General features: G+C 37.3%; 1 protein-coding gene across 1 annotated transcript; it reads left to right on the forward strand.

Moving 5' to 3' along the window:
• Positions 1–1,555: 1,555 nt before the first annotated feature.
• Positions 1,556–12,534, forward strand: morf4l1 (mortality factor 4 like 1). Its single transcript, XM_007249144.4, has 12 exons — positions 1,556–1,740; positions 3,294–3,340; positions 4,145–4,212; positions 4,368–4,454; positions 4,893–4,973; positions 5,113–5,138; positions 5,520–5,608; positions 6,569–6,670; positions 6,870–6,958; positions 7,621–7,793; positions 10,833–10,917; positions 11,987–12,534. Exons 1-12 carry the CDS (start codon positions 1,701–1,703, stop codon positions 12,069–12,071), a joined length of 972 nt encoding a protein of 323 aa, XP_007249206.1. The 5' UTR covers positions 1,556–1,700; the 3' UTR covers positions 12,072–12,534.
• Positions 12,535–15,073: the final 2,539 nt, after the last annotated feature.

Below are 15,073 nucleotides of genomic sequence, written 5' to 3' on the forward strand. Positions count from 1 at the left end.
AAATAATATAAGTTAACCAAAAAGTCTCTAGACTTGGTATGTTTTTTCTCATTTTAGTCTATTTTCCTTACACTCTAAATTTTCCTGCACTTCTCTTTTGGTTATATGTCCCTTTCTCAGTGTTAAATCCATCCAGTCCAGTCCATCTACAGGCGCATGCGTGTACTTACAGCAAGCGTTTAAAGTCAGTGCCGGTGTTACAACTGCGAAGTAGCGCCCTCTGTGGTCACAAAACCCGACGGTCACAGAAAACGGTGTAACATCGGTTTATGGAAAGCTCTTGTCCTCCGTTATACTTTACAAAATAACTGCACACCGCTAGAGGGAGTCAATGAAGCCAATTAGCTAAAAACTCAAATAAATGAAAAATAGTAACTAATCACTTGTCCAGGACATCGCTTTAATATTATCAAGTAGTTTCAGACAGTAAAGACCTGAATAATTAGCATTACTGCTACTGAGTGCAGACTGGTTGATGAGCTGGTGCTGGAAATATGGAAATACAGTTAGAGCAGATTTTAAAATGCCCAGAACATTTGAACATTTTAAAGGACCATTTTCAGTATAAAAATGTATAAGAATGCATTGAACAAAGTCAATATACTCTCTTTCTTAACTGTTTTTATATTTTTAGAGAAAATATATCTTATGCATTTTTTTTTTTTTAAACAATACATAAAAAACCCGAATAAACTAATGTTTGGAATAAGGGTATCTTTTTAGCGAATATTCGTTTGTGTATAAAAATGTACCTAAACTTATAATTAAATTTACTATACTTGTAGTCAGATGAAGGGTCATCAAAAAAATACAATATATACTGGAATTTAAGAGGAATTTCCTTACCCAACCTCCTCTTCAAGTCTTAAAAAAGAGCAAGACAATACACAAGAAAAAAAGTGTTTAATGGACTAAATGTGGCTCCTTTACAAAAAACTCCTCACTTATATATATAAAAATACACAAAATAGCATTAACCGAGTAGCAAGGTTTAATATAGCAGTTATTTTATTTTATTATTGAGAACATATAATAAAAGTCAAAATAAAACGACTGTTTATCCTTTGTTGAGCTGACCATTTAAGGTACTTTTTAATTTGCTAAAATGATACCATTATTCCAAACTTTTGTTTATTCATATCTAAATAATTATATACACTCACTGACTAATTTTCGACTAATTAAAAAAAAAATCATAAATCCATCGATATTTTATTTGAATCCCACTTTTCTTTTCTTTTCTTTTTTGCTTTGTTTGTTTATTTGTGTTTTTGTTTTGATGTACTTGTGATGCTGATTGTACAGGATGTGTATTTGACCTATTATTGTGTCTATTTTAGGCTGTTGGACTGTATTGTCCTATTACATTGATTCAACATTGGGGTTTATATTTATGGTTTGTATTAAACTTTACTTGAATTTTATGTTTATATATACTGTAAACAAGAAATAAAAATAAGAAGCATATATGACCAGCAAACCATTGGGCTGAGTGGGGAGCGCCCTCTGGCGGTGAGATGAACCCGGAACACGCTCTGAATCGGTGCAGATCCTTGTTCCTGTTAGGTCACATGTCCAGGGCGCCAAAATAACGCGTCAACAGAGAGCCGTAGTGCGGCGCCTTCACCGTGTCTGAATGAACCCGGAGCTGGCGATGCCTGGATTTGATTTTCCAGATATTTTTATTGTTTAATCTGTGAATGGCGCCTAAACAGGACCCTAAACCTAAATTTCAAGAAGGTAAGAGCGCTGCGGGGCGCGCCGTGCGGGGCGCTGCTGCTGCTGCGGGGGGCTGTGCTTTTGTTTGTGCTAATGGAGAGAGTCGCACAATGGCGCTGAGAGGAGCTGAAACACAAACACAGACCCGGAGAGAACCGCGGCTCTCAGGGATCAGAGGACTGGGGTCCGGGGAGCGGACAGGGTTATCAGCAGGGCCGCGGGTCTGTCTGGTATCTGCGGTGTTTCGGGTTTAGATGAAAGCCTCTGGGAAATAAGGCGGGTTGTCTCTCTGTGTGAATATGACCTATAGCTAGCGTTAGCCAATCAGCTCTCCCCCTGATCCACTACTACTACTACTGCTGCTGCTGCTGCTGCTTCAGCCACCAACTAAACTCTAATAGAATAGCTTAGCTTGCCTTAACATAATATTATGTCGCTTTAAAGCTAATTACATTAGCAAAATATCATGTAAGCTATTTTGTTTTTACAAGGCTTTCCAAGCTTCCTAAAACATCACAAACCAAGCTTGAAAATGTGTGGAATACTGACATTAATGAATTCTTAGATGATAAATCTGTAATTTATTATAGAATAGCATAATATTTTTACTCCAAGTATGAAGATAAGATGTTTTCACATGGAAATGCTATTACACAAAATTCATTACAGTCCTTGCAATGTACATGCTTATGGACTTAATGTTTCAAATATGTGTTAGAGATTCTTAGTTATAAAATAAGTTTCTCCATATGTTAGTAAATTCCTTTATTTGTTTTGAAGATGTTTAACAACATGGTAGTTAGTTATAAGCTAAAAATAGCACAATAGCAGTCTTGGCAATAAAAGCCTGTTCATTTCCAAATGTGTTGCGACGTTTGTTACGAACATGCGTTTGTGGGACAAGCGGTAGAGCTGAGTATATGGGTTATGATAAATAAAAAATGGCAAATCCTTTCAATTAATTGTATAATGAAGAAATGGTACAAACTGGAAGTCCAACCTAATTAGCTAGCTATTAGGTTTGTTATTTGGGAAATGTATTCTCAGTTTACTTAAGCTACAGCTATTTTGTGAAGGCCTCATATGTTTGTTAGAGAACACTAGTGACACATGGTAGTTTAAGAAAGATTAGATAGCCCACTGTTAAATCCATCATCCAAAAATGGAAGTAATGTGGCACAGTTGCAAACCTACCAAGACATGGCTGTCCTGGCAAGAAGAGCGCTAATTAGAGATAAGAGCCCCATGGTCACTCTGGAGGAGCTGCAGAGATTTCACAGCTCCCTTATGGAAAAGTAGGCAGAAAAAAGCAATTTTTTTGAGGAAACCAAAAGAAGTCCCATAGAAGACACAGCAAGCAAATGTGGAATTGTGAGAGCAAATGTGCTCTGTTCAGCTGAGACCAACGTTGAACTTTTTGGATTAAATGCAAAATGCTATATGTGGCAGAACACACAACAATCCTGAAGAAAAACCTGTTAAAGGCTGCAAAAAAAAAGTTGTTAAAAGAAAATGCAGTAAGGGTGGCATGACCTGGCCTAATGTTGTCTTGCTTTTTTGTGCCTTTATTTCAGGTGAACGAGTGCTGTGTTTTCATGGGCCATTGCTATACGAAGCTAAGGTAACTTTTTCTTTATATTATTTTTCTTCGGAAAATCTGAATAGATAGATTGAATGCAACAAATTGTATGTGACCAAATACACCATTTACTGTCGTAGCAGAATTAAACAGTGTTTGTGGGCTGGTCTACAGCACAGTTTGTTGTTTTTCTTGCTCAAACACATTTAATTAAGCTGCTAATTGTAAATGTAATGCCTGGCCCAGACTAGACTATAGGATCTTCACACAATCTTTCACCAGTCTTTTGTCTTTAATCAATGTTAGTTGTAAACCTTCTCACACTACATGATCCACCCCGAATAAAAGCACCACACAGAAGTGGATAACAGCAAAACAATTTGTCAGTGCTTCCTGCTTAAAACAGTAGGTTAACACAATTTAAGTCCAACCTATGTAGTCTATAATCTCAGCTCTCTTGGTTGACAGTCTTCACGTTTCCCACCAGACAATCATCATCATCATCCTCACTCTAAAGGTTATTGAGTCATAAATACAAAAAATGTTTGCCACTTATGCCTCACGATTGGCACAGCCCCAACTTTTCTGGGAAAAGATCAAAAGATCAGAGAAAATTGGTCAGATTATCCTGTGGTGTGGGCCGGGCAATAACAGATTTCAGGTGGGATCAAACCAAACTAAGCTGAGCACCAACACAGACCCTGTCCTGAATATCTCTACAGCACCGATATTTCCGGGTGCTGCACCCCAAGTGTTGATCATGTCAGTAAATCTGTTTAGCCTGTTTAGCCATGTGCTTGAAGTTTGTGTGGAAAAGATTTACCTTATTGATCCTCTCTTTTACAGTGTGTAAAAATCAATATTAAGGACAAACAAGTGAAATACTTCATTCATTATAGTGGATGGAATAAGAAGTAAGTATTCTCGTGTTTGTTTTGATGTCAATAAGAGATTCTGCTGCAGTATTAGCAGATTGATTGTTAAAATATTGTTTATTTATTAATAAAATAATAATGCATTTTATTTAATAAGTATAAAGTGCTTTATAAATTTGTCCTGTTTTTTAAAGCTGGGACGAATGGGTTCCTGAAAGCCGTGTGCTCAAATATGTGGACAGTAATCTGCAGAAACAGAAAGAGCTTCAGAAGGCAAATCAGTAAGTTTCTTATGGCGCCAGCTAAGAACGGCAGAAAACGTATTTGTATTAATGTTAAACATTCAGTTCACATTAAGACACTCTTTTTTTTTTGTCATACCTCCTACACTTACATATAGTTTTAAACAAAGTATAAACATTGATTTCACTTCTTTTATTTAGATTATTTAGACTCTCTTTGTTAGATTTCTAACAATGGTGAAAAAAATAACTATTGTTATTGATGGCAGTCAAGACAAAAAGCTGTATGTTTAATTTGTCTTTTTTATATTCAAGTAAGCATTTATTTTTGAGTAGAGTTTATTAGGTTTCAGTACACTTGTTTGGTTTCTCACTTGTCACATTATCACTGTTTGAGTTTTCTATTGAGAACAGTTCTATTTGTATGATTTTTCCCACAGTGTACTTTTTTTTTACTGTTACTTTTGTTTTTAATAGAGACCATTATGTTGAGGGAAGGATGAGGGGAGTCGCACCAAGCAAGAAGATAGCTGCTGTGCAGCAAAAAAATGTTGATGTGTGAGTTCCTCTTGATTTGATTCTTTCTGTAGAAGAGGATCTGTCTAACTCGTGAATTTGTGATATTTTTCTAACATTCAATTTTTCCATAACTAAAAAAACTAAACAGATAATTCAAGCCTTTTATTCTCTATTTCAGGAAAACTAAGAAGAACAAACAAAAGAGTAAGTTTTCAAATGTATCTGTACTTTTTTTTTTCTTTTCTTTTTTGTAGCATTGAGTATTTAGAATGTTCCGTAGTCCATAATTAGACTCAATCCTTGTTTGAGAAACCAACCAGACACCTCATTTCATTGTGGATTTTATTGGTTTGGTAATTGTGGACACATTGTCTGTTCGCCACAGATCCAGTTACAGACTAAGAGTAAAATAAAAAAAGATTCCAGTGATTCAGAGACTCAACTTTGGCCTTGTAGTTTAATTAGAAACTTGATTCTTATTCATTAAATATGCAGAGATCTTATTAATGGAGAAAAAAAACCCACAAAAAATAGTTATGTTGGTAATTTGAGGTCACGGCTACAACAATTGTCTTCTTTTTCCAGCACCAGGACCTGGAGAAGGGACCAGCACAGGGGAAATGCCTCATCCACCGCGCAAGAAGAGGGCACGTGTCGACCCAACTGTAGAGAGTGTAAGTTAATTCCAACTGTGTGTGAAGTTTTATGTGCAGAATTTGTTTATATATGTTATGTATATGTTTGTGTTTATTTTATGGTAGTCCAGTGTTTGTAAACCAGAGAAGCTGGTGATAGTATTGGAAAACATCCTGAGGGTGTCCCAAAAAAATGGAATCAAATTTTTGTTTTTCAGACTAGCTCCAAAGATGTCAAAATATCATGCTCTTAATACTGTTTTTGTGTTGTGCTGATATGTTAGGACATATCTTAATAATACATTGTGTTTTTCTGGCCAAAATACACTTGCTGTTCAAACGAATGTCTAAGGCCAGAGATTTACTTGCTGTTTGGCCACGTTTTCGCATAGACTACTGGCTGTGTTGTCAATGTAGCTGTTTACGTACTTGACTATGTGCTGACACATGTTACTGGAGGCTTCCACTAGAGGGCAGATCAGGTGTTCGATGTCTGCAGGACAAAACACCCCGCTGGCTTTGTTCCCACTCCATGTCTTTGTTATTTTCCACTGGACTGCGGATGTACTTTCTATTTCAATTTACACTCTGCATCTGCATTGACTTTTTAAACAATGCTGATCTCTTGCCAGCTGTTCTGACTAGCATATTTGTTGCTGTGCAGCAGCAAGGACGCATGATACAGATGCAGGTAGTTTCGGACTTAGTCATAAGCTGGTGCTCAACACTTTCCATCAGTTTGATGTGGCTGCTGCACTACCCCTAGTTTTTTGTTTGTTTTTTCCCCTTTCTCTCCTTCTCATATACACCACTTTTATATTTCTGTGGACATGCACTCTAAGTGAACACTGGAGATACGCAAGGCAGCAAACATGCAATTGCAAATACAAGTTTATCTCTAGGCTTAAGGTGACCAAAACATCTGTGCAGTACCCTGGATGTGTAACCAGAAGAAATGCATTCCATTAAAGTTGATTTCCATTGATTGCTTTGTTGCAGGAAGAGACCTTTATTAATCGTGTGGAAGTAAAGGTAAAGATACCTGAGGAGTTAAAACCATGGCTTGTAGATGACTGGGACCTGATCACCAGACAGAAGCAGGTGACTCCTTACAATGGCTATGATAAAACTAACTCTAAATTAAAATCTAACTTAGCTTGTAGAAGAATCACATTGCCTTTGGTGTTACAATGCATGCTAAACTCATTTGTGCATATTATTTAAGAATCATTTCAGTATTTTATTTTACATTTTTAAATATTCTTGTCTTTGTGGCTGTTTTTGTGTTTTTATGGTGCAGCTTTTTCACCTACCTGCAAAAAAGAATGTAGATGCAGTCCTGGAGGATTATGCAAATTACAAGAAATCAAGAGGAACCTCTGATAACAAGTACGTTGAGATCAATAATGTGAAAAATATGACATCCCATTAAACCTTTAGTTCATCATATTATTTTTTTTGCACACCACATTCGGCACAGGTGCTTTTACACATACCTTGTCTGATCCGGACTTTCAGACTTTTCAGTTCAGTTTAAACCAAAGAATCAAGTGTGAAAGAGGACACAAGCCATGATCCAGACCAAAGCACCAGACTATGGCAGTATAAAAGCACTTTTCTAGATGGTCTGGAATTTAGGACCAATTACAGGAAGTTGAGGCTGTCTTTAAACGAACCCGAGAAAAACAAAAAAAGAATTGGTTTTATGCCCAAATCCGATTCCCCTTTCTTTGCAGAGATGTCTCACACCATTGTGGACACAGATGCTAACACTGGAAATTCTGTAGATTATGCTTATTTATAAACAGAAATAAAAGGAATCTGGGGAAAATCTTTCTCATTCTGCTGAGGCGTAAAAACACCCGCATAGAAACCCCATGCAACACCTTAGCAGCCACTTAGCAAACCCAACCCACACCTGTGTGATGTACTATAGCAACCACATCACAAACCCTTAGCACCCACCTGGGATTTCATAGCAACTATCTTATTACTCCACTGGTTGTCCTTTGTGATTACGTGTTCAATCCTCTTTTATGTGTTTTATCCAGAGAATACGCTGTAAATGAAGTGGTTGCTGGCATCCGCGAGTACTTCAACGTTATGCTGGGCACACAGCTCCTCTACAAGTTTGAGAGGCCACAGTATGCCGAAATCCTGGCAAACCATCCAGACACGTCAATGTCTCAGATCTATGGAGCCCCACACCTTCTGAGGCTTTTTGGTAAGACCCTTTAGATTTTGTGTGGGAAGAATGAATGTAATCTGTGTCCACAAGCTTGAGTTATGGTGTGGTAATGGTGGGGGCAGGTTGGCTCAGCATCAGCATCAGTTTCTTAATAAATAAAACTCAGCTGAGGTCTACTGTGAATTCTGGCAGTTTATCAGCATCTGTTGATTACAGAGTCATAGAGATCACGCTGGGACCAGGGTGGGAAAGCTTGTGCTGCTTTTAAAAGTACAAGCGAGTTAACTGGGCTGTGGACATAACTAGATAACTGTAAAAGCTGTGCACAGGTTCTGCCTTCATAATAAACACTGTAAATGTCGCAGAGGTAACTGATTGTAAATCAGACTTGAAGTGAGAAAAGGGCATTCAAGGAGCGTGACTGTTGTGTTGAACTGATCCTGTGTTTGAATGGGAATTGTAATTTTGGCACAGAGGACTATTTTTTTTTTTTAATCTGTGAAGTTATCTGACCATTATTCATTTGAATCCTCTTTTCACTTTCAAAAAGTATAATTCACTTTGTACATTTTTCTCAATTTGAGTTCTGACTTGAGTAGTTGCTTTTAAAAAAAATCTTAGAGTTAATACTAGACATGGATTAACCTGCATTTCTTCATATTGAGAGTGATCTCCCTGATGCCATGTTTCAATTGAAGGGACAACGTAACATCATGCTCTTTAAAGTGTGCTTTAGTCGTTCTTTTCTTTAATTGGAAGCAAAATGTCACTTTCATTATGGAAGGCATTCACTCTTTTTGAATAACACTTGGATAATATTTTTGAAGTTAAATGTTTAATAAATACATTTACCTGAGCTGTATGTGACCTCTGTTTTTAAAATAGAGGAGTTTTTTTTATTTGTGTAGGATATTTCAAAATATTTATATTTCAAAGTGTTAAACTATTCTTATTAGTTAAATGTTCACTGCTTTTTAAATGGTATAATTGCATTATTATGACATCATTAAGTCAGTGACGTCTCTTAAAATGACAAATATAATTTCACAATTAGTCCTGTCATGATAATAACATTATCAACGTATTGTACAATAAATGAACATTACCTTACAAGTATTTGATAATAGTGATATCATCTATTGATTTGATTTTATATATATACAGTGAGTCCAAGAAGTATTTGATCCCTTGCTGATTTTCTTCGTTGGCCCACTAATAAAGACATGATCATTCTATACTTTTAATGGTAGATGTATTCTTACATGGAGAGACAGAATATTAAAAAGAAAATCCAGAAAATAAATCTAAGGAATATATATTAATTGATTTGTATTTCATGGAGTGAAATAAGTATTTGATCCCTTAGTATTCATTAGCAGTTCTGGCTTTTACAGACCAGTTAGACACTCCCAATCAACTTGTTACCTGACCTGAAGCCACCTGTTCTCACTAATCACTTGTGTGAAAAACACCTGTCCACAGAATCAGACAGATCACACAGATTTCAAGTCTCAACATGGGTAAAACCAAAGAGCTGTCACAGGACCTCAGAGTCAGAATTGTTGACCTTCACAAAGCTGGAATGGGCTACAAAAAGATTAGTAAGGTGTTGGATGTGAAAGTAACAACTATTGGTGCAATTATCAGAAAGTTTAAAGAGTATAACATGACAATCAACAGACCTCGGCCCGGTGCTCCAAAGAAGATTTCGCCTCGTGGGGTGGCAATGATGCTGAGAACGGTCAGAAATCGTCCTGCAACCACTCGGCAGGAGTTAGCAAATGACCTGAAGGCAGCTGGGACCACAGTTTGCAAGGAAACAATTGGCAACACTTTGCTCAACAATGGATTCACATCCTGCAGTGCCCGAAAGGTACCCCTGCTGAAGAGAGCACATGTGGAGGCGTGCCTCAAGTATGCCAATGATCATTTGAAAGATGAACCAAGTTATTGGGAGAAGGTTTTGTGGTCAGACGAGACCAAAATTGAACTTTTTGGCCTCAACTCCACCCGCCATGTGTGGAGGAAGAAAAATGCTGCCTATGACCCCAAGAACACTGTGCCCACCGTCAAGCATGGAGGTGGAAGCATAATGTTTTGGGGGTGTTTCTCTGCCAAGGGTAGCAAACCCAAACCCCTCTGCCAGGGATCTGAAAATGGGCCGTGGTTGGGTCTTCCAACATGATAACGACCCTAAACATACAAAGGATTGGCTCAAGAAAAATCACATTAAGGTCATGGAGTGGCCCAGCCAGTCGCCAGACCTCAATCCGATCGAAAATCTATGGAGGGAGCTGAAGGTCAGAGTTGCCAAGCGACAGCCCACCAACCTTCATGATTTAGAGAGGATCTGCAAAGAAGAGTGGGCCAAAATTCCCCCTGGTGTGTGTGCTAAACTTGTGGTTAACTACAACAAACGTCTCACCGCTGTGCTTGCAAACAAAGGCTTTGCCACTAAGTATTGAGTGTGTTTGGCAAGAGGGATCAAATACTTATTTTCCTCATTGAAATACAAATTAATTAAAATATATTCTTTAAAATTATATTCTGGATTTTTGTCTTGATATTCTGTCTCTCCATGTTAGAATATATCTACCATTAAAAGTGCAGAAGGATAGTGTCTTTATTAGTGGGCAAACAAAGAAAATCAGCAAGGGATCAAATACTTCTTGGACTCACTGTATATATAATTTTTTATTTTTTTTATATTTATTTATTCATGTTTGTTCATATATATAGAACAATTAACAGTATTTTAGCCAGTCATGTAATTTGATGTAATTGATTTTTACCAATCTATGATCTAATTCAAATGTTGTTGCCTTTTAAAGGGTATAATTGCTTTTTTATGCTATTATATTATGTCAGTGGCATTTATTGGTCTTAAAATGAAAGAATCGAAGCTGTTCACAAACATCTGTATTAAATTTCATATCGTGACAGGCCTAGTCAGTTATTTTAGAATTCTATTCCATCCAACAAGAATAGTTATTGTGACATGCATTTTTTTTATTTAAATGTACAAGTTTAAATAATGATTACAGCTCTAATAGTATTTGTGTGTGTCTGTGACAGTGAGAATTGGAGCCATGCTGGCGTACACACCGCTGGATGAGAAGAGTCTTGCGCTGCTTCTAAGCTACCTACAAGATTTCTTGAAGTAAGTACAGACTGATGCTTACCTTAAATAACAGATACTTGGTAGAGTGGAGCCATACCTCCAAATCTAATTAGGGGATAGAATGAATGAGACTCTGAGATGTAATTGAATATTGAGTTAAAGCACCATTAGAGACTAACTGAGTGTAAATTCAATTCCTTTTATTGGATCAAATGTTCTTTTAGTGTGCTGAAGAATTGCACAGTCTCCGGGTTTTCCTGGTCCTGAAATCACCCTGTTCTGCACATTTTGCACATAGTGGTTTCCCTGTTTCACTGCAACTCTGAAAACAACTGGTTAAGTAACTAATGAGTTGAATTGGTTGTGTTGAGAAAAGGGGAAGCAATAAATATGCAGTGCAGGGTGCCTCTTTGACCAGGAGTAAGAAACACTGGTCTCAGGTACCATCATTATCATATCTGGTGAGTGGTTTAAGGAGAGCACAGATGATTTAGTGCAGGGTCATTCAGACCTGGTCCTGGCACCCCTTGTCATATCTCCTAACACACATGATTTAAATAATCGGCTCATTAGCTAGTCCTGTGTTTTAAAGGAGACAATTATCTATAATGAACCGAGGGGGCACCAGGACCAGGACTGAAGAACACTATTTATTTTAACAGTCATACATGTGCAATGTCACGGCAAATTTGATTTAAATGTTACAATTGTTCATACTGTTGCATTTTCCATGATATTTACTAGAGGCAGAGTATATCTGGCCATTTTTTTCCTACATGAAGTGCAATTGTAATGTTGTTACTTTTGAACGTTTGGCATATTTAAAAAAAATAAATCAATCACAAAAGAGATTGCACAAAGGAAAACTATCACAATCTAATTTGTTCCCCTACTGTCGTGCAGCCCTAATACATATACATGTCAGTGTCACAGCAGTACAGAAAATGACTCGGGAAGTTTTTTGTTCAGTGCTCCATATGTTCTAGACCAATCCTGTAATGTCTGATGAAACACCTCCTGTTTCAATAATGCTATCTATATTGTTCTGCATAAAGTGCAAAATCATACTGAATGCATTTTTTTTTCAATTGTGTTTTGTCTGATGCAGGTATTTAGTGAAGAATTCATCGTCTTTGTTCAACGCCAGTGACTACGAGGTTGCCCCACCAGAGTACCACCGCAAGGCAGTGTGAACACGATGCCTGTGAGGACCTGTATTGCTGCATTTCCGTTGTTCAGTATTTTTAATTTTGGTTCTTTTAAAAGAAAATAACAAAAACATGATGACTTGCCTCCGGATGTTTTGACTAACTAAAAGGTGAATTAAGACTTTATGTAACAGTGCATTCTGTTGGACTGGTACGGTCATTGGAACGTCACTTAACTGTCCTTATATTCAAATATATTTGGTTTAATTAAACTGATACACAGAACATTGAGAAAGATGAACCATCAAAGACTTTCAACTTTTTTTTTTTTCTCCCATTTTGTTTGGTATGTTTGTTTGTTAATAAATTGTTCCTTTCAAATACAGCTCTGCGGCATCCCTGGTACCATTTTTCATAATATGTAAAGAAATTCCAATATTTCTGATTCACTTTCATTTGTGTTTTGGTCATTCATTAAAATCATTTTCTCTGAGGAAAACCTTTCAAATGGTTGTGTTTTGAATTTTAATTGTTGCTAAAATGTAAGAAACCAGAGTGAAGTGGTCTAAAGAACAAAAAATATTTTTAAACAGGTAAAAATAGAAAGAACATATGGATGCTGTAGTTCGAAGAAGGCACTAGCTGTTCCTCGCTTGAGAACATGATGTTTTGGTCATAGAAAAATACATAATGTAAAAAAAATAGCAAAAAACTGATTTACATTATTTTTCACTTACCCCAGATGTAAATGTTTGTGTGCGCTAATTCAGGTTGCAACTGGACATTGGTTGCATCCAGAAACTCCAAAAGTTACTACTTTTAAGTTAAGTTATTTTTTCCTGATCCTCTACCTCTTCTCCTTTTACTGTTTTTAATATTAAACTATTTACCAATTTATTTTTTATTGTGTATATGTAGAAAGGATGCAACTTAGGTGCATTATATATTATTTGGGTGCATTAGGTACACCCAAATAATATATTCACCCATTATGAACAAATAAAAAAGTAAAATTTACACAATTAACACATTAAAAGGATGACCAGATATTTGCGGACTGTTTGCAGCAGCAGCTGTGATTGGCTGGTTAGTATTAGAGTGAGCTGAAAGCAAAAGTTGGCTCAGGTTATCAGTAGTCAACATCTTATTAAAAGGGATTGGCTGTCAAATTTCACCAATTTCTTCTCCTCTCCACTCAACCTACTTTTTCTTCAGCCTTATTCAGGGTAGGAGAGGAGTAGCAATGTTTAGCTGGTGAATATAATCTAGTGGTTTCTGAAATGCTAATTTTGCATCATAAATCATTAATTAGAAACAGGTGTTCTCAATCTATGCTACCACAATCAGGTGCCAGTGGGTGGACAACATAATGTTTTTGCAAGTGTATCAGGGCACTGCTGTACTGATAATGACCCACCATCCAAATAATACCTTCTCTGTTGTGCTGTGAGGTCCTGGCAATTGTAGAACAGGATACATATAGGAAAATAAAGTATGCAGAAACTGAAGGACTTCTGTCTGAAATGATAAAACTGCAGGATGCTTCTATATGCTCGGTAGAGCTAAAAATGGATAATGGGTGTAAAAAGATCATAATGTTATGTTTTATCTGAGTATGTTAGTTAATGTTAAGTAATGTTAAGTAATATTTTCACTGAACTGTTCCTTTAGTGTTAGATGTAGACGTTAGTGGAGCATAACATAGCTATAATAATGCAGTGTCTGTGGAGACTCTGGAAGTACTCATAAGTATGGCATTTCCAAGCACATGAATACTGGGAAAATATGTAAGGTGGTGTACCCATGGAAACCTTAGCCTGGTATTTGGGAGTACACCTACTTTGTTTTAGAAAGAATGGGTGTGTAGGGAAGTGCTCCATTCTTGTGCAATGTTATGAACAGCCTTTCTTCATCAGGATTCCAGTCGTACTAATAAGGGGAACAGTGTAGATTTTTGACATCTAATTAATAAGCTGATTCTAAAATGGTCCTGGCGTGTTGGTGTGTGTGACTGGTTCATATGCTGTCCATTTCTGATCAAACTCAGCAGTCGTGGGAGAAGAACCTTGGTGAGAGAGGTAAAGAAGAACCCAAATATCACTGTGGCTGAGCTCCAGAGATGCAGTAGGGAGCTGGGATAAAGTTCCCCGAAGTCAACTATCACTGCAGCTCTCCACCAGTTGGGGCTTTATGGCAGAGTGGCTTGACGGAAGACTTTCTTCAGTGCAAGACATATGAAATCCTGCAGAGAGTTTGCCAAAAAACACATGAAGGACTCCCAGACCATGAGAAATAAGGTTTTCTGGTGGTCGAAGCATTTTGCTATCGGGGTGTTCTTCAGCTGCAGGGACAGGACGATTGACTGCAATTGAAGGATAGATAAATGCGGCCAAGTACAGAGATATCCTGCAAGAAAACCTCAGACTGGGCACAGAAATTCAAGCAGTTCAGCTTTGTTTGATGGCTTGTGACCATCCAACATCTTACATTATTACATTCAGAGGTTTTTCAATGGGGTTCAGGTCTGGAGATTAATTGTAAACTTATTTTAATGTCAGTCAGCAACCACAGAATGACATCAAGTGACCTACAAAAAGAATGGCAAATGGCAGCTGGGGTGAAGTGCATGGAAAGAACAGTTCAAAACAATCTCTTAGAGGCAGGAAGCAAGCTAGAAATAGGACCTTCTTCAATGAGGAGCAAAAAAGAGCCAGGCTGAAGTTTGCAAAAGATCAAAAAAATGTACTGTAGAGGACTAAAGTAAGATCATTTTCTCTGATGAGTCCAGTTTTCAGCTTTGCTCAACACCTGGCCATCAAATGTTTAGATAGAGGCCTGCAGAGGTGTGCATGCCTAAGAATCTTGAACCCACTGTGCAATTTGGTGGAGGATCGGTGATGATCTGGGGATGCTTCAGCAAGGCTGGAATTGGGCAGTTTGGTCTTTGTGAATAGTGTATGAATCAAGCAGCATACGAGGTTATCCTGGAAGAAAACTTGCTTCCTTCTGCTCTGGCAATGTTCCCCAACTCTGAGGACTGGCATAAG

This window comes from Astyanax mexicanus, chromosome 9, assembly GCF_023375975.1.
Source record: "Astyanax mexicanus isolate ESR-SI-001 chromosome 9, AstMex3_surface, whole genome shotgun sequence".
Lineage (NCBI taxonomy): Eukaryota > Metazoa > Chordata > Actinopteri > Characiformes > Acestrorhamphidae > Astyanax > Astyanax mexicanus.